This window comes from Cimex lectularius, unplaced genomic scaffold (genome assembly GCF_000648675.2).
Source record: "Cimex lectularius strain Harlan isolate CLEC.00 unplaced genomic scaffold, Clec_2.1 scaffold97, whole genome shotgun sequence".
Taxonomy (NCBI): domain Eukaryota; kingdom Metazoa; phylum Arthropoda; class Insecta; order Hemiptera; family Cimicidae; genus Cimex; species Cimex lectularius.
Genome location: NW_019392672.1, coordinates 137,697 through 164,881, shown reverse-complemented (window position 1 = coordinate 164,881; position 27,185 = coordinate 137,697). Strand labels below are relative to the sequence as shown.

The following is a 27,185-nucleotide window of genomic DNA, read 5'->3' as shown; positions in this document are numbered from 1 at the left end:
GGTGTCCTCAAGCAGTGTCTTTAGACCCATCTTCCACCATATTTTCAGACATCCGGACACAATTGGCTACATATTAATGCACATCAATCCAAACAACATTGAACATTATAAAACCTCTAGTTTAAAAATTAAAAAAGATAATTAAGAAAAAATAAATGTAGCTAGATGACTTCTACCTTAAAGCGTTTTACCTGTACCCCATTTACCTTTAATAATATCACTATTTCCATATCCACTCAGGTCCGTTACCTTGGTTTCTGTCGCAATCGCAAACTGGGATTTTTCCATTAGACTGATTAGAACCAACAAAATAGAAGATTACTGGAATTTCATACAAAGTAAATTGACGTTGGAACACTTTTATCAGCCCTATATGGGCTAGAACCTGAACTTTAGACTATTACCAGGCAATTTAATCACCAAATTCCAAACATTCAATAATCATAACTGTACTCAATAACTCAATAACTGCACAAAGACGTTGATGTTCGTTTTGTACAAGAACTTGCTTAATCTCGATTTCAGAAGTTTTACGTAATGTTATTCACCCCTATGCACAAATCTCCTAAAACTTTTACTCGCTGAAATGACAACATAATCAAGTACCATAGTTTCTAAATAAAATCATACTAATTAAGTTTCTCTCTTTGGGTATTTATTGTGCCCAAATAAATATTGTATCAAATAATTACTCAGAGGATTGCAGAAACATTTAACGGATACATCTGAACGATGTAACTATGGCATATAATTAAAGTTTTTCTGGTTTATCGTTGAACCGCTTTACAATTATATTAATATGTATTGCATGTATACATATTTACATACAAATACCTACAGAGTTGAGTCAATCACATCTCGCAGTACACCGTAGTAATTCCAGCTTCTGAACTTTACAACAATTTACCGGCAGGCCTCGAGAATCATTCACCTCGGGGTCCGGGGTCAGATCTAGGCCATATCCGTCAAGCCACCGGGTTAGGTTCAGGGTGTTGTCAAAAAGTAGGTCAATTGAGCATTCAACGCATGCAGTTCCGAACCCATTCGCACCCACTTTTTCATTCATAAAATCCCGCTATCCTATTTATATGACATTCATTCATTTGGGGTGGAGTACTCGGGCAGTAACATCACTACTGTGCATAGTACGTCTGGCGGAAGGTAGAGAGAGCACATCAGCGCAGCCATTCGGACAGCGATCGCCTAGATGTTGTTCAGTCTCACCTCATGCGCATGTATATTTTTTCCTATTAATATAGCTACTCCTATTTGTGCTCTACCTCCCTTGAGAAGGTTTGATGAAAAGTAAAGTGCGACCTCGGGCGGATGGAGGTTTCCTGCAGGATTATCGCCATCAGAGCATGTTCCCTGACAAGGAACTGTAGCACGTCTCTCTTATTTCCAATTGCTCTGTAGTTCTACTGCAGAATGTATTCCATTAGTCACTCCGTATTCTGTTCTCCTTTCGGAGATTGGGTCGGGGCCTTCACATCTTTCATCTTCTTTTACGTTTTTCTGAGAGGGGACATGAAGGAGCCTAGGTCTCTAACCCAGGTGTCCCTGGATACACGAAGCTCGTCCACTGATGTTGCCGCACCAACCGTTTCCCTTGAGGAGCCCCACCCAGTGGCGGTGATGAGAGCTTAAACAAAGGTTTATTCCCCCGGCTATGTTTGAGAGAAGGACGTTCTTGCCTTTCTTTCTTTATGGGGTGTAGAAACCCCCTTGTAACCCACGATGGTTGTAGGCGGATAAGAGCCACTTCCGATTTGGTTTTAGCTTTGAATGTTATGGTTAAGGTAGTCGGTTTTTCTTTCAGAAACTAATAGTCAGGGCGGGAGGAGATGTTGCTTGAGCATAACTTCCTGCGCCCGTCTAACTGCCGACATTCGCCCTGGCTTCCGATAGGAAAGCCTTTCATCGGTTTTCAATCTTTGAATTTCTCCTTCCTCTGCGAGAGAGGGCAAACACCTGAGCTGCGTATGCGCTCCGCCGCAGTTCACGCATGTTGGAGAGTCACTGTACGGCGAATCTTTCCAGTCCTTCCCACACTCATAGATCTCCTACGACGACCTGCAGACCAAGCCTCTGGCCTTGTAGCAGCGTAGCGGCACTGAGGATTAATTATTAAGGACATTTAATCTGTAGAATGCTGCCCTAATCTGTTCGGGGCATATAGGGAGGTTGTACGTGAGGAGTCATCGAGACCTCATGACCACATATGTTAGGTTTAGCTTCAATGGGATGCTGCCATTTAACATTAAGCCACCCTAAATTCTATTCAATCCCACCTCAACTGTAGACGACCCCTGCTTTAAATGATATTGGATGGAGAGGCGAGGTGTAACAGAAACTCCAAGTTATTCAGAAATCGTGAGATGCGGTCTGGTATGATATAGGTTTCAGAATAACATTTTCTTTATCGTGCCAACGTTTCGATCTTTAATGAGATCATCTTCAGGGCCTGGGATTATTAGAAACCCCAAGTTTTACAATTTCAGCAGATAATCCCTTTTAAGAAAATCTGTCAGTGCTTGCAAGACTGCAATCCTTTCTAAAATGACCACTTTAGTTTTGGCAATTCAAATTCCATTTCTCACAATATCTTTCTCATATTTGTCGATTGTCAGCTACGCCACACCATCATCAACATACCTTACAGTTATATAAAAACATGAGTATATACTGACATAATTAATTTATTATTATTATTCCAATTTTTAACTAGGGCTCTGCGTGAATGTTTATATAATTGCCAGAAATGTTTTTACTGTATGCGTTCCCGTCCTCGCCATTGAGTTACGTAACTGAGCGACAATGGGACGGTGTTCACTTCCTTTCCCAGATCAGTGTATTGTCTATGTTGTCGTTAAATAATTACAAAAGATAAAATAATTTTTTGTAACGGACATAGTTTTTTTAATTAGAGTCTAAAAAATAATTGGCTTTCAAATCATTAAGGCCAATTATACACAAGATAGACTTCTGCAATAATTAAATGGAAACACGATTGTTCACGAACAGCAAAACTAGTACAACAGAAATAGGATTTTCCTCGCGAGAATTTTGCTGATAATGTTAAAAAAGGCATGATTTATTTAGAAACGAAATCTCTAAAGAAGGCCATAATCACTGCTGATAATCATCGCCTAGTTCATTATCAAAAAACAAATTCCAGTCGTGGTGTAAATATCATGTAGTGAACACGTTCTACTTAACAATTAAAACTTGGGATATTATTTTAAAAGGTAACATACAATTGACAACATACAACTTTTGCTATCTGGCAATTTCTTAGGTTTGTGTCAAGGACGAAAATTCGCTTTGACATGACAATAGAGGTCCAAAAGGTCACCCGAATATAAAATTTACTTTCATTTAAAACATGTCAGCAGACTTAAACCTTACTGGAATTGTAAAAATGTACGAAATGACATTAACAATTACGAAAATTCTATAATATATACCAATTACTAATTAAAAATCGTGCAAGATTTGGAACAATATGAAATTTAGGTAAACTTATATTTTTGTGTTTTAACATTTTGGAGAAAAACAAAAAATTAACAATAATATTTAATGATAAACAAATTAAAATAAGGAAGTATTTACGTATTATAAAATGATATTAACAATAAATACACACGGTGATGATAATAATAACAACACCCGATTAAGAATAGGCCATGTGAGATCGACACGCGGACACATACTTTTGGGCGAAAGACTGCGTATGTGTCCGGCATGCAGAGAAAGGTTGCTCGATATGTCCTACATAGTTGAAGGGTGCAATTCCTTGGCTCTATACAGGGTGTCTCCGTTCCTTCTGACAAAACTCAGGGATTCTACTCTTCGTTTGGAGCAAAAAATGCTCAGGAGAAAATTTTCGGAAAGTTCTCTATTTTGAAGATATTCGTCAATTTAGGTTTTTTCAACTTTTCACTACCTTACCACATAAAAACGCTTACAACTTTCAAAATGTTGAGACTACAACAAATCCAATTACACCATTTGAAAGAATGCTAAATTTGCTGTAAGATACTTGTTTGCAATAATCTGAATGACATAAAACGTTAGCCAATATCAGTTGGAACATGTCAAAATTACAAAATTTCAAATTTTGGTCAAGATTGCACGTTCCACTGAGGCTACAAAACATGGCCTAAGATAAATTTGAAGGGGGGTAGAAATAAATCAATTGAAACTCGTTTTGTAAAATAAAAATGACACATCTGTAATCTCACAAAAACCATACCAGAAAGCTTCATACAATAAAATGCAATGGTTCTTCTTGTAGCAAGCTCCTAACGACAAATGAGGAACTTTTCAGAGGAAATGCTCAAAGTGTTTTCCCTCTTCTCGAATGCATAACTGACTTTCTGAATTTCTACCCTCCCCCCTACAAATTTACCTTAGCTCACGTTTTTGAACATTCAATTGTTATTTTTCAACTCTACGAGAACATTATTTAAAAACCTGGATTTATCAACGTAAAGCATATTAGAAGAAGAAGTTCTTGTAAAATTTGACAAGTCGTAGGTATTTTTTGTAACCTCAGTAGAACGTGCAATCCTGACCAAAATTTTAAATTTTTTAATTTTGACATGTTCCAACTGATATTGGCTAACGTTTTATGTCATTCAGATTATTGCAAAAAAGTATCTTACAGCAAATTTAGCGTTCTTTCAAATGGTGTAATTGGATTTGTTGTGGTCTCAACATTTTGGAAGTTGTAAGCGGTTTTATGTGATAAGGTAGTGAAAAGTTGAAAAAACCTAAATTGACGAATATCTTCAAAATAGAGAACTTTCCGAAAATTTTCTCCTGAGCATTTTTTGATCCAAACGAAGAGTAGAATCGATTCCCTGAGTTTCGTCAGAAGGAACTGGGACACCCTGTATAGAGAGCGTGTAGGATATAAAATCGTGTTTGAGCACGGCAGTGAGTATCTGGGTTCCGATTTTTTTTGTGAACAGGGTTGTTTTATTGTATATAGGACTGATAGTTGACTATTAAAAGTTACTGTATTTTGCGTGGTGTTTAGAGATCGCCAATGGTTATTTGGAGATCGTGAGATGGGGTCAGGTGTGACGTAGGGTTTAGAAAAATATTCTCAACACGACACACAAGAATGACACATCTACACAGAAAGCAAACACTTTGAGTCACCTGAAGATGATCTCAATAAAGATCGAAACGTTGGCACGATAAAGAAAATGTTTTTCTGAAACCTACGTCACACCAGACCGCATCTCACGATCTCTAAATAGTTACTGTATTTATTGACATGAATGTGTAGTGTGAGAGGTCCGACGGCGGAATATCGAGTACTCCATGCACATATACAGAAAACGACAGCAACTGACAACATTATACAAGCCGACTCAAACCACCCACACTGAAATACATAACAGACAGAATAAAATCAATCCCACTAAACAAAAACAAATACGAAAATGAAAAAGAATACACAATCATAGTACAATAACGGTCACAGCACAAACACAATTAAGGAAATAATAAAGAAAACATGCACACAAAAATAGACACTAAATGGACCATATTCACATTCTTATAAAAAACGTACAAACTAACTAACAAGTTAGGAACTAAAAACCATAAACACAATATGAAAAGTGGTAAGACAAAACATCGATAAGACCGTCCAACTATAAAAAAGCCCACACATGCGAATGCGGAGACAAATACATCGAACACTCTTGATGAAGGTATGGTCTTGAAGAAAAAATCAAATTCAGTTGTTACCGCCAAGCTTTCGACCTATTGTAGGGTCATAATCAGGGCAAACAATCTTAAATATGTCTACAGATTGACATGTTTATGTTTTTTACAGGCGATCTCAAATTTACTTGAACACCGACTCAATCCTAACATTGTCAAGGACAGTGCTTAATAACAACTCGCAGACATCGTTTACGCCATTTAAAACAGTACACAAATTAAAAAGGAAAAGGTCCGAAGTTGAAAAAGACGTAGAGCAATCAAAAACCCGACTCAATCTATCAAACACACTGACAAACAATACTAATTCTGATTCAGCCTGTTGTTTTTATGTTTTTCATTAATTTACTTACATGAATCAAACGAATTTCAGGCAGTATTTGATAGGGGTATCAAGCCGAGAAGGGATGAGACAAAATGAGGATCAGGACAAACGTAAAACGAAGGGTTACATCAATGAAGGCGAAGAGGAAGAAATGGTAATAAACGTCAATACAACTAACAAAAAAAAACTATACATTTTATGGGATTAAATTTAAATGATAATAGGTAATTTATGGTTATAAAGAGCATTTGCCGTTTCAAGTGGCGACTTGGATTGGTTATTTTCTCTCCCTGGGACTCCTGCGGCTCGTTTTTCACTGGTGGCCACATCTCATGCTTTATGCCAAGCATAAACAATGCTCTCTGGACGAAGCGACGAAACTTCTTGTTATCGTAAGTATGTCGAGTAGTAAAAGGGGAGACGGTTTTTGAAAGTGCTTTGTGACATATCTTGCAGGATTCGTTCGAGAAAAGGTTCAAGCTGATGTTCGTCAAAGACGTTAGAATAATCTCAATTTCAAATTGCAGGTATGCCCATGATTTATCACTTTGCATGAAAATATTCATTTGATACGCATTACAAATTTTTTTGTTGCTTGAAATGGCATGCTGGTTAGAGATAAAAGGTGGTCGAAACACAATGATGTGAAATAAAGATTTCTTTAATGATTCTGATTTAGGGCATTATTTCAATAACATTTACCCATTTTATATTAAATTGGTAGTTCACGTTAAGCCTTTTTTATAGAGAAAATATTTCAACTTACTTATACGTTGGTGATAGTAATGAAAAATCAATGAATAGCTTGAAAATTCATTTAGCTGATGGTAGAACAAAAGGTAATTATTAATATGTCCAACCAGTAAACAATGTTATAGCTTATCGTGTGTTTATAATAAATACGTAAATTTTTATTTTAGAATGCTCAGACCTGAGGTTTGTCAAAGTTAAAAAAATCAGCTACATCTGGGATCAGAGCAAGTTCAAATTTGTCCGACTCGTAGGCCTTGATAACGGTTTGAAACAGGAAAACTTTTCAAGATTCACTGGTCTCACGTCGAACCATCAAAAACTGAAGTAGATTAGTTTTGAATATTAATATTTTTTAATTTCTAAAGGAGTTTTTCATTACAGGCAATTGGCATATGGATTAAATGAAATCATAGTGCCCATTTCGTCAATACCCACTTTGGTACTGCTGGAAGTGCTGAACCCGTTCTACATTTTCCAAATATTTTCCATGTCGGTGTGGCTAAGCGACCAGTACTATTACTACTGCATAGCCATTATCATAATGTCAGTGTTTGGAATTTCTTCGTCAGTCTATCAAACACATAAAGTAACGTGTCTTATCACTTTTGCCGAATGACAACTCCAGACCGAAACTTTTTCAGAATCAAAAACATTTGAACGAAACCATCCATTCGACGGATGTAGTGACTGTTAAAAGGGGTGAGAGCGGTTATGAAGAAATCGAAACATCCAGTTTAGTCCCAGGTGACATTATAGTCATCCCACCCCAAGGATGTACGGTGCATTGTGACGCCATTTTATTAAACGGACAGTGCATTGTTAACGAAAGCATGTTAACAGGTAAATTAAAGAAAAAATAATAAAATTAAAAATATAAGGAAATTTTCCTAGGTGAAAGTGTTCCTGTAACGAAGAGTTACCTGCCGAAAACCTCCAAAGTTTACACTGCTAAAGAAGACAGCCAACACACCCTATTTTGCGGCACGGTTGTGATACAGACTAGGTATTACGGTACTGAAAAGGTACACGCCTTGGTGACCAGGACCGGCTTCTTGACAGCAAAAGGCGATCTGGTGCGGTCGATCCTTTACCCGCCACCGGCAGACTTCAAATTTGACCAGGACTCTTTTAAATTCATTTGGCTTCTGGCGTTTATTGGGATTCTAGGATTCGCATATACCATTTATATTAAGGTATTACTGATTGAAAGATGTATATTTTTATTGAAAACTTTTTTCCAGGAACTTTAGGCACGATAGAACGTTGACTTTTAAACTTTGTAGCAAAATAAATTGGCAGTCGTTTCCGATATCTTCTGTCAGATGCCGTTCGGCTTTTTGGGTTCTGACAGACTAAAACAGATAGACCAGGAAACTACCAAGCTATAAGTCAAGGAGTTTTATCCTATTCTATTCAGCTTCTGTAATGAATGAACTTTTATAATTAGTTTGGGCCTCACAATTTTTTTCTATTAAGGTGAGTATAGCTTCGGAAACGATTAATCTTCTGATTCGTTGCCTCTCACAAGGGAACGACCAGGTTAGTCATGGATTTGAACCAAACTTTTTTTGGTGATCCTTCACTTCAAAATATCGGACACGTATCTGCCATTTCTCGTAAATAGACTATGGTTTTTTGAAAGTTGAAATTTTCCGTTTTTTAATATTTTTATCCCAATATTCTTCCTGATCAACTATGAAAATATATCATTGTACAACATTTTTTTTAATGTAAATTGCAATAAAAATATAGCAAAGCTATACAAGTTTATAAATAACAAAAAAATTTTAACACCAAATATTTTTTCACAGGTCATAAATTTTTTATTTCGTGAAACTAATATGACATTTACTTTTACCATGTCTAGAGACCTCTAAATACAAATTTGTGTTTCAATTTAATTCTATTGATTTTTTTATCATAAATTTTTTTCGATATTTAAAAATTTGTTATATATCTGTTTGAAACGGATATAATTCAAAAGTAGGTAAAAGGATTTTATCAAGCATACCATTTAAAATAAGAGCATTGTAGGCATTTTACGGCCTATGTACCATAAAAAAATATACAAAAGATTTCTATAAGAAAATACACAAAATGGAAAATTATTTGTCAGAAATTAACCTCTTTTTGACATGGAAATAATAATCCGATTTTAATGTTTGATTCAGTTACACAGTTGCACGACCATAAAAATCGGTTTCCCAGGTTTTGAGAAAACAGCTTGCACTAGGAATGTCAGTCACGGTCGTCGAAATTATGAATCGAAAAATTAATTTACACCGATTTCCGCGAAAGTCGGTCGATAAGGGTTTTATAAAGCTAGAATCACGATAATGAGGTCAAAATTCAAGTTTAGTCACTCTGTGACTCACGTCTTTTCGGCACCTTCAGTGGTGTTTTACTATCAAACGTGCTTTACTAAATGCTTCGTCTTCGTGATTTATTCTGTCAATCCTGTTTTTCACTCTGCTATGACCTACTCAAGTGAATTTGCTAACAATAGCCACGGCAGTATGGAACGATTTATTACCTTTTGCGGGTTGACCATGTAGCCTGTCCATAGCACAAACTCAAATCTAGAGTTCCAGGAACTTTTAGTAGAGGGTTTCCGTCATCTAGATCTATTATTATCTAAATTCAATAATCTAAAATATTTTGTAGGCAATAAGTTGTTGGGCTAAAGAAAAAAATGAAGGGTTGTAAATGCTCAGAAAACTGACAGAGGAATATGCAAAAAAGAGCTTGAAGTTCGATTTCAGAAAACAGGAAAGCTTATAGCAGAGAATAGATACAATAGATCGATCCAAAGATTTGTGGTTTCCAAAATTTCAAAAATTCAGATTTCGTTTAGAGGAGAAAAGCAGAAAAACGGAAATTATAGACATGAATACGAAAGGCAATGTAAGTGGACGACGGGGCGGCGGCCGAATAATCTCTCGATATTCGCTTGCTTTTCTATAAGCGACAAGAGATTAGTCGGCGTAAGCGCGTCGCTACTTATTTTTGTGTAGGGGAAGGTAAGGTTCCAGAATTCAATAAACCAGAGACAGTATTCAGTAACATTTATTGTACACAAGTCCTTCTCTTAACAGTACCCTAATTGCTAATTAATTAATCTACAAGTCAGCCACAACTCTAAATCTGGGATGAGTCTATCAACAAAGGGACTTACCCCAAACGATGGGTTTGGACTTATCCCACGATCAGTGTCCACAGCATCACTTCTCTCAACTCTGACTTGGCTCGATTGGTCGCAACGGCTGGTCCTCGCTGGCTCTGGCTGGCTGAGTCATGTTGTTGAATTCCAGACGGAGTGTGGCTGCTTCTCTCCCGGTCCTTGATCTTGACTGCCTGGGATGAGTCTCTGATGTTGACTGGCTGGGGTGAGTCTCTGATTTCGACTGGCTGGGGGGGTGAGTCTCGGATCTTGACTCACTGGGGTGAGTCTTGCATCTTGACTGACTTTTGATTTTCCAGTCATCCCTTTTATACCGGGTCTCTCCCGGAGTAGGGGCGAAAGGGAAACTCAAAAGTCGGGGGAGTTCTCATGCCGCGGCTGGGCCGGCAATGACGGCGGCCTAGCACAGGGTTGACGTATTCCCAATTTACGATTTCCCCCGTTCGTACCTAACTGTCTACCTGGGTAACCATTTCCAAGCTACATTTGCCAGATGTGCCACGTCGTTCCCGTCTAGGCGTTGCCCCTTCAAAGCACAACCCCTGTCCCTTTTCTTCGTTTACCTATTTTGTTCTAATTTTACAATTTAACTTATCGCTAAGACGGGGGCCGGCTTACAGATATAAAAGGTATTAAACAATTAAATTTACTTAAACGGAACCACTGCACTTCACTTCGAGCATTTTGTTGGAGAAGACATACTCGCCGCTGATATAAGATTAAAAAAGCAAATCAAAGAAGGCGAAATTGATTTGATTAAGCAGCGGCTGTTGTCGTGACATGGCCATGTAAAAATAGTGGGATGCAATTACTCACCAGAGAGAAGAATTTCTGCAGTGAAGTAATCGATGGCGGATTTGAAGGAAGAAGTCTGAGAAGACAGAAAGCTCTCCCTTTTTTATTTGAAATTTTTCAAAAAAAGAAACGGATTTGTTACTCTCAGCTATAAAATCACAAAGGCCTCGGGCTTAATCTGCGGCTATGCTGCGATGTCTTACTAGTGGCGCACTATTCAGAAGATCATGGATTAGGATGCATGTTGGATGTGGAGTCTTTCGTAGATTCAAATACTTGGAATATTATTTGGAATTTGTGGTGTGCAGTTTTCCATCCTTATCATTAAAGCCACGGATTTGTATGGTCTGAAGATATGTGAATAGAATCTGCCGATGCCCGTAAATCACAGGAATAAGCTTCCCAATTTGACGAATTAGGTAAAGTTATTTGATTTCCATGAAACAGGTTGAGCTACGATCTAACAGGTTTTTCAGTGTTTTGTTCATTGAGGAATTTTGGTAAGCAGATTTTTGATATTGCCCACGTCAATCTAAAGTTTAGTTGAATGCAGAGGTATTTCACTGTCAGGACAATTGTAGTAAAGAAATTGCCGTTATTCGTCGTACGTTTATAACAATTCTAGGGGTTAAAAGAAACTCTCCACCTGTTATACTATTCAGCGATATAAGTTGGGTTGGAGGTTTGCATATCGGTTTATGATAGGAAGAGCAGCAGTATCAAATCTAGCGAATACTTTGTTTTGTCGTGCTGGTAAAGAGTACAAATACAGGAAAGGGTTTAAGATCTTGACATATATTTCAGTTTTTTTTTATGATCTATTATTACAATTTTGTTATAAAGTGTCAATTTGACTATAATCACTACCACGAGAAGAATAAGCCATCTTGTTTTTTTATTTGATTTGTAGACTTCAGATAACTTGGAATTGGTTGAAATTGTAATAAAATCACTTGATCTATTTACAATTGTCATTCCGGTGGCTTTGCCGGCTGCGATGACGGTCGGGAAGATCTACGCTCTCAAAAGACTGAAATCGAAGAAGATATCCTGTATCAATTCCAGGGTGATTAACGTTTCTGGATCGGTGAACTGCGTCTGTTTTGACAAGGTAAAATATATAAACTTTTAGGATAAACCAATACTTGATTCTTCTTCTTTTGAACAGACGGGCACTTTGACGGAAGATGGCTTGGACATGTGGGGCGTCATTGCAGTCAATGAAAAATATTTCGACACGCCGTGCTCCAGACCAGGCGAGACGACGAATAAGCACTTGCTGCACGGAATGACGACTTGCCATTCTGTGGCGATGGTGAACGGGGCTTTATGTGGTGACCCGATCGACACCAAAGTCTTCGAAAGCACCAATTGGACCATTCACGAGCCGTCGGTCCCAGACGAAAAGAAGTACGACTTGTTAGCACCAACCGTCGTCAGGCCTCCTGCCACCGAAGTTGATTGTTCGACGGTAGGATTTAAAATATAAATTTCTTCCAATTAATTATTTATTAAGAGTCATAAGATTCTTAGTTTTATTTTCAAGGCATAAATTCAGCCTAAAAATACTTTTTGGCTTAATTTCAAAGATTCATTCTTCTTCGCGGTTATTACAGACAAAAAAAATGATTTGTTTAAAAGAAACACCCGCAATTATTTGTTGCATATTATGTTCGCCGAGAAAAACAATACTTTCAAATTGCCCAATTAAAGTTAAGTCAAAATTGCAAGGCAAAAACAGAAAAACAGGTTTAATAGTCTGTTATAGTATAGCCATTAAGTAGTAAAAATAACCTTGTGTATATACCTACTTGAAAAAATTAAACAACTTAATATTGACAATACTCAAGTATATCGGTCATTGAACCAGGTTATCTATCCAAAACAAATCGCGTCGTTAAAAAAATTTAACTTTACGTATTACGTACTTACAGATTCAAATAGATTTAAGTATTTAATGATTTATTTTTAATATTCGATAAATTACAGGGTGTCTCAGCGATACCCACTCGGGCAAAAAGATGTGAAAAAGTAGTTTAAATGGTAATCACCATGTTTTCCCAAACGATTTTTATTGTTTTCCTAATGTGGTATTGATTCCCGATTGAGTGTCAACTTTGTTTTTATAATCTAACATCTAAAAAATCATAGTATGACCAATAAGATAGATTGCATATTTTAGGAAAAATATTTATTCACGGTTTATGCTGTACGTCGCGATTAAATTTCAATCGCTCCAAGAGAGGGAGCCGACCTAGATTTTTAAGATCTCGGTCCCAGAGGATATCCTCGATCGGCCTGACTATAAGTTTAATTTGCCAGATACCTTTTTATTTAAAATATATTGTCTTTACATAATCAAGAACAATGAAATTGATATTTGAGACCAGGTTAACCTTGAAGAAACAAAACTTTTAAATTAAAAAACAAAAAGAAATTTTAAATTTTGTTTTTATAAGTATCTATTTTAATGAATTAAAATATAAAATGAAGAATATAACTTTTACCAAAAGTAGTACTATGTCGTCTGTATCCCACACACTGAAGATGGCAAAATGCGAAAACGCGTCTGACAGACCAGATGTAGATGTAGATATAATTTCAGGGTATAGTACACTGAGTATACTGCGCCGTTTAAGAGCTATTGAATCTATCCCTCGTACTCTGCCTTCGGCACATCGGTGAGTCCTATTTCACCAAGAAATTTGATTAATAGGCCCGGTTTCAATGGTTGAAGCTCTTCTATGGTCACATTCTACATCCCAAAACATTTCCTCTTGCGGGCTAGTGTAGCTCCGCAGTTTGTTAGTAGATGTGTTGGTGTTTCTTCTGCCTCCTTGTAGAATCTGCATGTACCATTTTGGATTATTCCAATCTTCTTTAAGTGTTCGTTTAACTTGCAGTGTCCTGTTAGGAATCCTATTAGGATTCGCAGTAGATTCCTGCTTACTTTAACACATTCTGTAATTTCTTTTGTTCCGAAATTTGTTAAGATATTCTTGGATTGCCTGTGTCCAATGAGTGAATTCCATAGTTTCCTCATTTTCTTTTTGTCCTTCTGTCTGAGATACTCGTTAATAGTATGGGTTTCTATGCCACAGAAGGGTTCGGGTTCTGTCGGGATGTAGCAGCTCCTTGCCTTGCAAGGGTGTCCGCTTTCTCGTTGCCTTCTACGCCCATGTGTCCTAAGACCCAGCAGAGGCTGACTTTGTTCTACATGCCTAGTATATTTAATTTGGTTTTGGAGTTCAGCACCAACCTTGAACTAATGATATTTGAGCTTAGTTCTTTGATGTCTGTTTGGCTACCTGACATGATGCTATATCCTTGTTTTTGTTTCCTTTACTTAGGTTGTGTTGTGTACATCTTTCGATTGCATGAACCTCAGCTTGGAAGATACTGGTGTATTTTCCCATGGGTTCTGAGTATTTGGTTCCAGGTCTCCTGCCCCGGCACCTTCTTGTGTTCTAGATCTATCCGTGTACCAAAGGATGGTGCCATTCTTAAAGGAGGTGTTTACCTCTCGTTACCATTCTTTTTTGGTACCTAGGTTTATTCGGAAGTTTTGGTTAAATTCGAACATCCTGTCCATGTCGTCTCTTGGGGGTCTGACAGACCAACCCATCTAGTATAGATACGCAAAAATGATCGGTATCGAACAAATTAGAGAATCATCACCCTGCGGACCAAATTATAAAAGATATCTTACTACCTTATAGTGACTAACGTTGATGTAAAATAGAACACATATTAAGCGGACCAAGGTACCCAAAGTGGCGAGTAGACCCTATGGCCTTGGGTTCGATCACTACCGTCCGCGTCTCCCCTGAATATTTTGACCCTCCCAAGTGTATGATCTGTAAGATGCAATCTGTATGATATGGAAAGCATATGGTCATTAAAAAATACATTTATACAAAATATCTCTCTCATGGATTTAAATTATATTACATATTGGCCTCTTGCCCGAAAAACATCTTTATTAAATTCCTTCTCTACAGTGTCTCTAAGTTGGAAATTTAACTCCCTGTAAACAGGATGAATAATATGATATAATAACAATATTTAACTATCAGGATTTCGGCATGCGTAAATTCCTAAATCTGGCCAATGATCAAGTCGCCGACAGTAACTCGTACATTCGCCAAATCCAAATTTATGCAATAACGGCGCTGAGGGAAATGGGATATCTTTTTAACATTTATTTTTTTATTGCCATCTATAAAAATAAATATAGATATGTACATAATATGTACAAAACGAACAGACCAGGAGGCAGTGGGGAGAGAAACTAGCCGGTGCTAGAACTCTCTTTTATTTAATTGGGTAGCTTAAGATGGAGGTCACGAGGCGTTTTAAATATCGTGTAGGATTATAAGGACCCAACGTTTGGAAAAGTGTTAGGGTATTGGGTTAGGAAGGAGGGTTAGTTTAGAGAGGAAATTGAGGAAGGGTGTTCGGATCAGATCTTTAGACGAACGGGATTTTAAGGTCTTTATGGATCATTTGATTGGTGACGTAGAAGGGAGCATTGAGGATAAGGCGGAGAATTTTGATTGAAAGGAATAATTCGTTAGATATTGCAGGATTTGGAAGAGGCCTACATTTCGGCTCCGTAAGTCCAAATAGGTCTGATGAGTGTTTCGTAAGCGGTTTGTTTGTTACGTATTCTTCATGTTGATTTGGGTTGCTTTTTTAATATTTTATGTGGGTTCTTTTTAAGTCTGCTATCTAAGTAAAGCCCAACGTAGCAGACTTAGTTGGATGGTGGTTTTACCTTGTTGTTTATGTTGCACTGGTCTGACGTCTGACGTTCGATCTTAAACGTTACTTGACGTTTTGTTCGTTCAACCTGATTGAACTGAATTGAATCAATTCAATTTAAAAAATAAAAAATAAAGTACTTGAATTTTTCCATTTGTAAATTATCTGATATTTCGCCACCGACTGGACAAGCGGTTTTTTTGCATCGGTATTTAGATCCACAACCATAGACATACCTGGATCAGTTGCCACAACCCCCTCCCGCGCCAGAGCACCAATCTACTCCCAGTTTTCTAATTGTGAATAAACTAAACAAGGCTTTCATCTAGCAAACTATTGCACTGCGGATCTCCATCGAATGTGCCTGCACTGTCCACAATCTTCGTAATATTCGTGGTCCATCCGACGCAGAGAGCCTAGAATCCCCCCCCCCCTCCCAGAGCCCGCGCCACAACCTCCACACAGGCGCAGATGGCTAGGATAGGTTTGGAGTGTCTGTAGATAAGATTACGTATGTTGTCAGTTGTATGTACGTATGAGTCAGAAATATAGAGGTGTAGAAGATTTGACCTAGGATGCTTAATGGAACGCCAAATTTGACTGGCGTGATGGGTGAAAAATCAGAACCGACTCTCCCTTTAAAGCATCGATCCGAGAAGAAGTACTTCAGGATGAGATAGTAAGTGTGAGGGAGGATACATTTTCACTTGTAAAAGAGGAAGGGTTGGAAATTACATGTTCAGAGTCGAATTTGGATATTGGTCTTTTAAGGAGGAGAGGTTTAAAAATTTTGGATAAATTTCAATTAATTAAGGTTTTTATTGAGATAAAACAGTCAGTGTCACAAGTGGGATTCGAACTCACGATCCACTCGGACACTAACTTCCCATCTCACCACGAAATTAGTAATTTAATGATTTAAAATGAAGTAACTTCACTAAAGCTCTCCGTGACCATTTCATTTGTCGTCGAGAATCCAATCCGATTACACGACATTTGAAAAATGGCAAAAAGGAGGGGATATTAAAAAGGTAGGGTTGAGATGGGAAGTTAGTGTCCGAGTGGTTCGAGGTCACGATAGCTCAGGTGGTAGAGCAGCGGCGTATCTAGCCGAAGATCGTGGGTTCGAATCCAGCTCGTGACACTGACTTTTTTATCTCAACTAAAAACCTTAATTAATTGAAAGATATAAATTGGTCGAGCAAACCACGAAAACTAGTGAATTTTCGATAAAGTAGAAAAGAGGCTTATTGGTCTATAAGAGGATGGGATACAAGAGGATTTGTGGTTGTGATATTGGGTTATTAAAGATAGTTCACGGGATGGAGAAATAGTTGTGCCGAATATTGCATTGTAATATATACTATTGCTTTTTAGGGTAGATTCCGAAGGTTTTGAGAGTAATAAGATTGAGGCCCGGGGATTTCCTTTGGGAAGTGTTATTATTTAAAACCGAAAGTAAACTCATATAGTTAACAAAAGGCGTTTAGATCTCCATTCAATTTAAAAAATAAAAAATAAAGTACTTGAACTTTAACCATTTGTAAATTATCTGATATTTGTTGACAGGAGACGGAGATTGGCATATTGCATCAATTCGCTTTCGCTTCTGACCTCCAGAGGATGAGTGTGGTGACCAGACAACTCGGCAGCAAAGACCTCATTTTATATTGCAAAGGCTCGCCCGAAATGATTATATCGCTGTCGAACCCAGAGACCGGTGCGTCAGATAATCGGAAGCCGATTTTCAGGACAGGGCTGATTTATTTTTATTTCAGTGCCTTCGGATTTCATGCCGAAATTGAGGGAATATACTGAACAGGGCTACAGGGTAATCGCTCTCGGATGGAGGAAGCTTGAGACAGTGAGTTACCACAAACTGGACAGACTGAGACGGGAGGATGTCGAACGTGACCTGAACCTGGTCGGTCTCATCATCCTTGAGAACAGGGTCAAGCCTGAGACGATTCCTACTATTGAAGTTCTAAAGCAGGCTAAAATCAAAATAATCATGATCACTGGTAATTCAAATGTCAAATCACGTTAAAATTCCCTGGGGGCCAAAAATATTTGCACAGGACTAAAGGTTTTAATTAAGAGGTATAAATTTTTATGAAATTGTCTACCATTTTTAATATATTTATAATAAAACCTTTTAGCTTATATTAGAATTTATTAATTTAAGAAATAATATTATTTATTGTATAACACTCATCGCATAAGCACTCCATGAGCATCTAGTACAGGTTCAAAACCTCTCGCCGTGGAATGGATTCAATTTTTCATTGTTTTATCATACACCTCGTGCAAAACATTGTACAAATGTTGGTTAAGATGTTGTATTTTCTTATTTTTAAAACAAGCAAATGTCATAAGTATGCTAAAATGTTTGGTTGCGATGATTGGGCGTGTGTAGTTGTTGGTTCTTCGGTTTTGTTAGTTATGTGCTTAGAATCTTTGACATGTTGAAACAAGTGATGACCCTAGATCGTTATTTGGGTTATACTAAGCGTCCAGTTGTTGCGCAATATCTATACTTGAGAATCAAGTTTTTAACTCCATGGCACATTCCCAAATGTTCACCTGGAACATTACATTCTTCCAGAGAGATAGAAAGGTAACCTATTTTCAACATGGAGTAACCGAAACCTTCTATCTAAAGTACAAGATGTTCAACCACGACCAATCACTCAATTGTGAAAAGCTTGCACGCTTATTATTACGATCTGAAACCCTGTGGCTTGGAGATAAACAGTTTGCCAATTGCCAAGCTTTTGTTCACCGATGAAAACATTTTTTCTTGTTGATCTATTTATTCTTTTTAGCGAAATATAGATAATTCTTACTATTATAAGTAGTTTAATAATTTATGGCGTTTTTCATGCTGTTCAATTTCAATTTATCCACGTGTTTCAGGCATGACAAGGTTTTTGTAGCAACCAATGTAATAACTAGAAGAAAATGAAAAAGAAAACAACACTTTTATTTGAGCGTGAGAAAATTTCAATCCCAAATGTTTTAATCTTTGATAAATGTTTTTGTAAATGAAATTTGAGACTAAAGATAAACACCAAATAGTTACCATTATGGGAGAAAAACCTACTGTGCAAATATTTTTTTTGTCTGCCAACTGTATGCGTTTACACGTCCGAATCTTTTTGTGACTTCAAGAGCAGAACTTTAACCCAAAAGATTTGCATTTATTTTTTCAAAAATGCGTATGATCGAAATGAAACAACATGTAGTCTAGAAACCTTTGTGCTTTTTTTTCGTAAAAACCTTTTAGGTTAGGCTTTCGTCTATTTACCACGTTTTAATAAAATTATATAGGAATCAATAATAAGCAAGTTTAAAGAAATGAAATATCAAGAAGTTAGTCAAAGTAAATTAAAATTTAATCATGAACATATAAAATTCCTGAACACTTTATCACAATTAACAATTAAAAAGGTTAATTGAATACACTATGTAATGACAAGGTTTTAAGCTTTAATCATTAAATACTGGATTTATTAATCTGTTATATAATTATATTGGTTTTGTGAGTAAAAATTGTCTCTTTTTTGAATTAATTAATCTTTATGTAAGGTTGAGATAAAAAAGTCAGTGTCACGAGCGGGATTCGAACCCACGACCTTCGGCTAAATACGCCGCTGCTCTACCAATTGAGCTATCGTGACTTCGACCCACTAGGACACCAACTTCCCACCTCAACCCACCTCTCGAATTTTCCCTCCTTTTTGCCATTTTTCAAAATGTCTCTTTTAATGATTTAAAAAAATAATATAGATTTAAGCAAAGTGTTGTAGTAATTTTGATTGAACTTAAGTTGTGAATGTTAAAACATAGCTTCTTCATTAATTCTTTCCATATTTTTACATTTCTCGCAAAATCTATCTCCAGTTTTTTTGATTATTTCATTTCACGGTTTTTCCATTTGAAAGTTTTGTTAGGTTTTGCCCTATCGGCCATTATCAATTCTTCCTATGTAACTTTCCTGGTCATTTATTCAAGTGCCATCCATGTGTTTCCCAATTGTAATTTTCTTTTTATCTGACTCTTCCTTGTCTCTTTATTGTTAGGAACAAATGTGTTCTTGGTGTACTATATCAGATGGACTGGAAAAAGGCACGCACATTTTATTCTTTATGAGCATAGTTATAGTACACCTACAGATATATTATTAAACTTAATATATATTATCATCAAATCTGGATCCCGCCATAACTAACCGAAACCTACTGACTCTTATGTTTTCTTTACCTCAATCGTTTTGCAAATGGAACATTAAATTAAACACTTCTACGTCCAAAGAAACCCTCCAGGGCATCATTCTCTATCAAGACTATTTGTATTTCTCTTTCAATAAAAACTTTATCCATTACGTTACGCCGCATTTTGGCAAGCGATCTGGAACCCTCATGCTCGACGCAAAAGAACAGAACTGAACCGACGGTACCGACTAATTGACAACAAAAGACCCATGTATACCACCATATGGAACCTTCAGCTTCACTTAAAACGTTGAACTATGGGGTTCAACCGAACCTTACGATCTCCACAGAATCCAGACCCTACAATCATGTTCCATTGTCCTTTTCTATGTTCCCAAGTTCGTTCCAATACTTCGAAACGTCACAAAAGTCTATGGTATCCGTGTAGATGTGTCATTCTTGTCTGTCGTGTTGAGAGTACCCAGGACACGCAAGAATGGCACAATTACGCCGAAAGCAAACACTTTGAGCCCTGAAGATGATCTCAATAAAGATCGAAACGTTGGAACTATAAAGAAAATGTTTTTCTGAAACCCACATCATACCAGATCGCATCTCACGATTTGTGCTCTTTGTTATAATGTTACTAATTGCGCAGATTGTGGCTAGATAAACTATAAAAAACATATTTTAACGTTTTCCTTGAATAATTGCGTTTATATTTCCGTATTTTCCCATTCGCATTTTACTGTTTTAACCTTCATGTAAGTTCAGTTTTATGTATGGAGGATATCGTTTATTTGTTTGTCCATAGTATACTTATCTTCGGATCTCAAAATCACTGGATCTTCGCTGTTTATTGTTATTGTTGTTAACTCTTTGTCCTGCCCAACAATACACAATGTATGATAATACATAAATAATTATATAAAAAACTATACTGGTATTGAAAACACGATAATCTGTTGGGGGGGGGGGTAAATGAGATGGTCCGTTTTTTTAAAAATTTTCTTATTGCTGTTCTTTGTATTAAAGGTGACAACATTCAGACAGCTGAAAGTGTGGCTAGAGAAAGCGGCATTGTTTCTCAGTTCGACACGATTCTGGAGCTCAGCGTTGGCAGCAATGAATCGAAGCAACCCGAAATCTTTTACACGAAAGTCACCAAAGCCCAAGGCTTGGTATGCCAAGTTTTTGTTTAAATATCGCCGATATAAATCAGGTACTGACTTTCAAAACATTTAAAATTTTAGACGAGTGACATGTATCAGAGGTTCACAAAAGAGGTTCTCGACCACGGGAATTATAAAATTGCCATGACCGGCAAAGTTTGGGAAGCGATCAGAGGTTCTAGGGAGGAATTCTTTCCCAACATCTTGTACAAAAGTGTAGTTTTTGCAAGAATGGCGAGTGAACAGAAACAGCAGGTTATAGTCGAATTGCAACAAACTGGATATTACGTCGGTAAGATTATTCATCTAATTGATTTATGAGTTTACACGTGACATGTCCGACTTAATTGATTACCAATTGAGGTTTTAAAATTTACTTATTTATTTTATTTGAGCTTATTCTGTTGGTCATAAAACCAATGTGACGTAATTGGTCTTAGATTGAATAATGGATTCTATTGTAGTCTTACCATTGTTTTCTTTGATACAATTGATTTTGAGGAAGGGCCATTACTTATTATCCTCTTGCAGCCAATTTGACATCAGCCAATTGTAACAAACATTAAATTAATATTACGTTATTTTGTTATAGTTATAACCAGGGCTATAATTTTTGGTCCAACTCCTTTTTCAGTCAGATACGTTTCAGATGCAAGAAGGATGAAAGTAAACTGACACCACGGAGTAATACACACATTACCCTATGCAGATGGCCAAAACGTGTCTGACATACTTATCGGCGATAGTTAGAGGACATTGGCGATCGAAGGTCATAAACAAAATGTTCATTATATTACAGACCTCAACAGAATATTTCATTGGGACATTTCTCCTTGAGATCCACGGGGGGTGATCAACCTTTGACTTTTCTGGTCCGCATCCGTGTTGTTTTTGGCTTACGCTTTTCGGATTTTCGCCACCAATGGTGGTTCTTTTGTTATTCTGTCAGTTTGCTCTTACCTGCTTACTCTGACCCATACAAGAGGAACGACTTTTTTTGACAGGGTTATAAGAGGGTGAAAGTGTCCAGACAAAGTAAATTGGCGATAATTTTACAGACCGTTAAGTTTATCGAGCTGGATCACAACACGTTGCAGAAATCAATAAAATACTTCATTGGACTCCTGCGGTTGTGATGACTGTACGTTGTTAATCTCCAATTTAGTTAATTATCACCGTTTTGGTCTATTAGTCGCTTTTTGGTACATTGCGAATCTAGGCTTTAAGCAGATTGAGAACTGGCACGACTAACAGAATAACGCGCACACCAACCTATGAGAGAGCGCGATACCGCAGAAATAGAGTAAGACTACTCATCTACAGATTCATCATATTGCAGACATCAAAACAATTTTTCAGCAGGAGATTTCTTTTGGAATTTTATTTTGTTTATCAATTGGCTAATTTAGTCTAAAGAGGATTAAAGAAGCGGTCACAAGCTTGTTGACCTCGACCTGAGTAGGTGCTCCTATTATAACACACTGGACATCTTCATGTTATTAGTTAAATCTCCTTGCCAGCGGCTCCTTAGTGTAGGAACTTGCTAGCGGATTTTCTTCTCGTAAGTGTTCTGTGATCTCTGCACTCTTTTACCTGGCAGAATCTGCACGGTGTTTCTTCTGTCTACTCATGTCCTGTGAATGTGTTTTTTTAGGCGGCAGTGTCAGGAGTCCAAGCAGAATCCTGGCTCTTTTGCGGTTGCCCTCTAGTAATTCTTTTGTAAATCTTGCGGATGGCACTTCTTGCCTCAGATATTGTTCCACCAGGTTTTGAACTCATTAAAGACTCATTTTTGGATGTGTCTTTGTTATGGCAAGGTGCTAGGCCACTGTAGGGTTGGGGCCTAGAAAATTCATATTGGCTCATTTTTTTGCCGATATTTTCAAATAGACGTGTCCACTTCATATCCATTTTCTGGATTGATTCTGGAACTACCAGGCGAAAATCTGATTCGTTATTAGTTTTAAGACTAGATAAATATTTCTTTATTTTCTTAATGCAATATGAGAACATGTTCCGATATTTAAAAAAGTGACCTAGTAAAGGAAAGTCCCCCTAGGTGTAATTAAATTTTTAATATTCCGATTGTACATTCAGAGCTATTTATGTATAATAAAAAAATGATAAAAAGACAACATTTCACGTTTTATTTTTAAAAGCAATGTGCGGAGACGGCGCTAATGACTGCGGAGCTCTGAGGGCGGCCCACGTCGGAGTATCTCTGTCTGAGGCGGAAGCTTCTGTAGCTTCTCCTTTCACTTCCCGTGTGCAGAACATCTCCTGCGTTGAGGTGGTCATCAAAGAAGGCAGAGCCGCGCTGACCACGTCCTTCGGCGTTTTCAAATTCATGATAATATACAGTGTGATCGAGTTTTTCTCGACCATCCTCTTGTACAACATCGGCACGAACCTGACCGACTTCCAGTTTTTGTACATCGACATGGCGCTGGTCCTAAACTTCGCGTCACTTTTCGGCAGGTGCAAGGCGTACCATGGACCCCTCGTGGCTCAAACACCAATGCCCAGCATGTTGCACATTTTGCAGATTCTTTCCCTCATTTTCCAAGCCGTGATCATCGTCAGTATTCAACTCATTTCGTCGTACGTCGTCCGACAGTATTCCTGGTTCGAGCCGTTTCAATACAAAGGGTACAAAGAGTACAGATCGTACGAAAACTTCGCGGTGTTCAGCGTCTCACAGTTCCAGTACATCACGGCTGCCTTCGTCTTTTCACAAGGGCCTCCGTTTCGAGAACCAATTTACACGAACAAAATATTTTTCGCCTCGATATTAACGATGATTCTTGTTTGCGTGTACGTAACTTTATATCCTAGTGAGTGGATAGTAGACGTTTTAGAGTTCAGATACCCACCGGAACCTAATTTTCCTATTATGGTGATACTCTTCGGTTTGGTTCACTTCCTGGTTTCCATGTTCTTCGAAGATTTCTTCATTAATTGGTTTCTGTTCAAGAAATTACGATGGGGTGTAAAATGTAATAAACCTTTGAAATAACTCTAAAAAATGAATTAACCAACTTTTAATAATTTCCACGATAAAAAATGATTTTCCATAATGAAAAATGATATTATATAATGGCTGATTCCTCGGTTATTCTATTTTATAGATTTTATCCTCTGTTAACAACAGTTGCCACTTAAAATAGTTAGTAATTAAAAATAAGAAAACATAATTAACATATTTGTTATTTAAAAAAGATATATTACTTGTACAAATTTATTTAAAACAATAAATTAGCTTTAGATATACCATTGGCGATGTCAGCCGTCGACCAGGAGTTATCGTACTGTAACTTTCTAAATATTTTATTTTTCATTCCTTCTTGTCCCAAAATGACAGTATTAATACTAAGTTTACAACGAAATTAGATAGACACAGAAAATCAATTTAAAAAAGAAAAAGTTATCATAAAAAATGATACAACAAATATGATGTGAAAAAAATAAAAAGAGAAACGATATACAAGAAATTCTTTCCAATTAAAAATAACATTCGATTTTCCCCAGTAATTATGGTTTACAAATAGAAATAGTGTACGCTAGTTTTTTAAATCCTAGGCATGTAGAATATATAAAATGGAATAATCGAGGTTTAATAATTTATCAGGGTGGAATATTCAACATCTAACATAATTTTTGCTTAGAAAAAGTTCAAACAAACCTTTTAGCAATAATTATTTATTTATGATGAATTATGAAAATATTGCGATTTCTTCGACCTGAACGAGTACATGCTGTTCTTGCTCATTTTTCATCAGTTCATCCGTGTTGTATTTTGTATGTATATAACATTAAACACGTTTATAAAAATTATCAAATATGATAGATAAGTGGCGCAAAAAGTACCTTTTGTATATGTAAATTAAATAAAAACAGACAATTTTAGAATAAATTACATTATGAACCTTTCTTAGACTCGTATTTTTATTATATTATATTTGCTATTGTTTGTTTTATGTAATATTGAAAAAGATATTTCTGTATTAGTGGACATGACAATTTTTTCGTTCAAACCATTGGATGAATTGTTATATAATATGTTAGCGAACATTTGGTTTTCTTCCGGAATGTTACCTCATTTTGACGTAACACTTTTCAACATTGTAAATCTTTCAATTTATTTGTTCTTGTATATTAAAGCGTCAAATAATTTCGAACCTACTGGGTGGTGGGAAACTATATCTGTGATATATTATAAAAATGATCAAATTTTATGTAAATAAACACTTATGAAATATAAGTTATTTTTTCGAGTCTTAGTTTTGTTAAAACCTAGTACTTTCAAATTGTCACAAAACAAATAATAATCGAGTAAATTAACATCAATAAATATTAATATTGGCTTAGAAGTTGATTTTTTAAAATTATTATTTTTGTTGTGATATATTTATGCTAAACCTTCTTAAACCTCCTGTTTCTAGATATTCTTGCTTTCACCATGAACAAAAACCAAATAACATTTTTGAAATTTGGTCGTCGTTGCTCTGCCTATCCTCGCTGGGTTGGTATGTCAGACGCACGACCACCCCCTAGAGGAGACCATGTGTTCGGAAAAGGCAGCCCAGACGGCCACCACCGACCTTCGGTAAAGGGTCTACTGGAATATCGGGTATGCTTCTCATTGGAGTCGCAGTCTTTTAATACTGAGGTTCTTTAGCGTGCACACCTGGCACATAGGCCTTATCACACGTTTAGACCCACTTCCGCGCACGGAAAATCTACTTAAACTGTGAGGTTCGATGTAGAAGCCCACATACCATTCCGTAAGATTCTGCCGACATGTCGACATCTCCCGCTTGCCCCTTCCGAGAGGGTGGGTTAACATTGTGCACTCAACAGTGTGCCGTGCGTAAAAGGATACCCAAAAGTGGTCGAAATGCATCGACCAAGTCTCCCACGCACTCCCTAGATAGAGAAGACAACTCTACATCCCTGGGATCCGCTAACGTCGAAATATCCGGATCCGCTCTGGCCGCGGTTTCGATTTTGGTGGAATCTCTAACCACCCCCTGGACCGTGCCTACGGTAAAGGCAGCCCAGACGGCCACCACAGAAAAATATCCGCCCTCGTCTACCATTGCTCACCCATTCGAGGGACTCCGTCAGCATAGTCTTAGCCTCTTCGTAGGCTGTACGCGGCGGCAGTCCGATCACCCCGATTCGCGCGAGGTCGGGAGATTATTTTGCTCTGCCTATCCTCGCTGGGTTGGTATGTCAGACACACTTCGGCATTTTGCCATATTCAGTTAGTGTAATGTTCTGGCTGGTGCTGGACGCCATAATTAAGGTCGGGAGAAGAAGTCTAAACGCTGAGCACATAGAAACCCTTGTACTACGTAAGGGTTTGACTCCGTCAGTAAGGAGGACCTGTGAACGACCATGGTGGTTTGCGAACTATATCGTAGGAACACTGCAGGGAGGAGTGTTCTACCTGGAAGCCGGCCGGAGGAGGACCAGCCCCATCAAGCTGGAGCTTGGGGTGCGTCGGGGAGACTAGCTCTCACCAGCCCGGTTTAACGTGTTGATGGCCACCATCCTGACATCTATACCGGACCATATTGGGTACAGCCTGGAAGGAAGAAGGATCGAGGCCCTGATTTCTTCCTCCGAACTACGGATGAGGACGGCGCTGGTTTGGCCTTCCAGACAACCCCAGAAATTATTCAGTCCTGTCTCTACTCCCCGACGGGAAAAGGACGAAAATATGTATACTTGGGGTCAACTTCAGCGCGTCGTGACCGGGACGATGCTGGAGACGGAGCTGGCGTTGATGATCTCACGGGTCACAAATCTGCGCCCCTGAAATCGCAACAGAGGCTCACTCCTTAGGACATTTCTTCTGCCTAGGCTGATCGGCGCCCTGGCCCTGGTTTATCACGGCCGGTCGACTTGCTGCAATAGACCGCCAAACAAGAACAGCACTAAGAGAATAGGTACTCCTCGTGTCGCCCTGTCATCAAATACGGCACGGCGGCCTTCTAGAGGACTAAACGTAATGTGTGGTGTTTATTAATGATTATTTGGAGGTCATGAGACACCAGACCGCATCTCACAACCTCCAAATAATCACTAAACGTAATCATGACAAGAGAATGGTATTCATGGGATGACAAATGTGTTCGTGGTTTCACCAATGTTCTCATGGCTTGACACGTAGGCGAAAAACCCCTCGCAACTGCAGCTCAAAGCTCCCGGCATATTTCGGCTATTTCTGTACC

General features: G+C 37.7%; 1 protein-coding gene across 5 annotated transcripts in view; it reads left to right on the top strand.

The window, feature by feature from the left end:
- The window catches only part of LOC106667080 (probable cation-transporting ATPase 13A3), a 39,487-nt gene extending 14,266 nt beyond the window's left edge, over positions 1-25,221 (top strand). For 2 of the 5 annotated variants that reach the window (XM_014394767.2, XM_014394766.2), the window contains exons 2-16: positions 6,116-6,221; positions 6,292-6,459; positions 6,524-6,594; positions 6,815-6,906; positions 6,988-7,144; positions 7,202-7,406; positions 7,462-7,660; positions 7,712-8,013; positions 11,707-11,907; positions 11,965-12,267; positions 17,130-17,280; positions 17,339-17,581; positions 20,810-20,955; positions 21,028-21,238; positions 23,106-25,221. In XM_014394767.2, the coding sequence (XP_014250253.1) occupies positions 6,150-6,221; positions 6,292-6,459; positions 6,524-6,594; positions 6,815-6,906; positions 6,988-7,144; positions 7,202-7,406; positions 7,462-7,660; positions 7,712-8,013; positions 11,707-11,907; positions 11,965-12,267; positions 17,130-17,280; positions 17,339-17,581; positions 20,810-20,955; positions 21,028-21,238; positions 23,106-23,962 (3,378 nt within the window). In that variant the 5' untranslated portion in view covers positions 6,116-6,149 and the 3' untranslated portion in view covers positions 23,963-25,221. Of the gene's footprint in view, positions 1-3,156; positions 3,249-6,115; positions 6,222-6,291; positions 6,460-6,523; positions 6,595-6,814; positions 6,907-6,987; positions 7,145-7,201; positions 7,407-7,461; positions 7,661-7,711; positions 8,014-11,706; positions 11,908-11,964; positions 12,268-17,129; positions 17,281-17,338; positions 17,582-20,809; positions 20,956-21,027; positions 21,239-23,105 lie in introns of those variants that run through there. The other 3 variants (XM_014394768.2, XM_024225323.1, XM_014394769.2) reach the window with 3 other exon arrangements.
- The last annotated feature ends 1,964 nt before the right edge of the window (positions 25,222-27,185 follow it).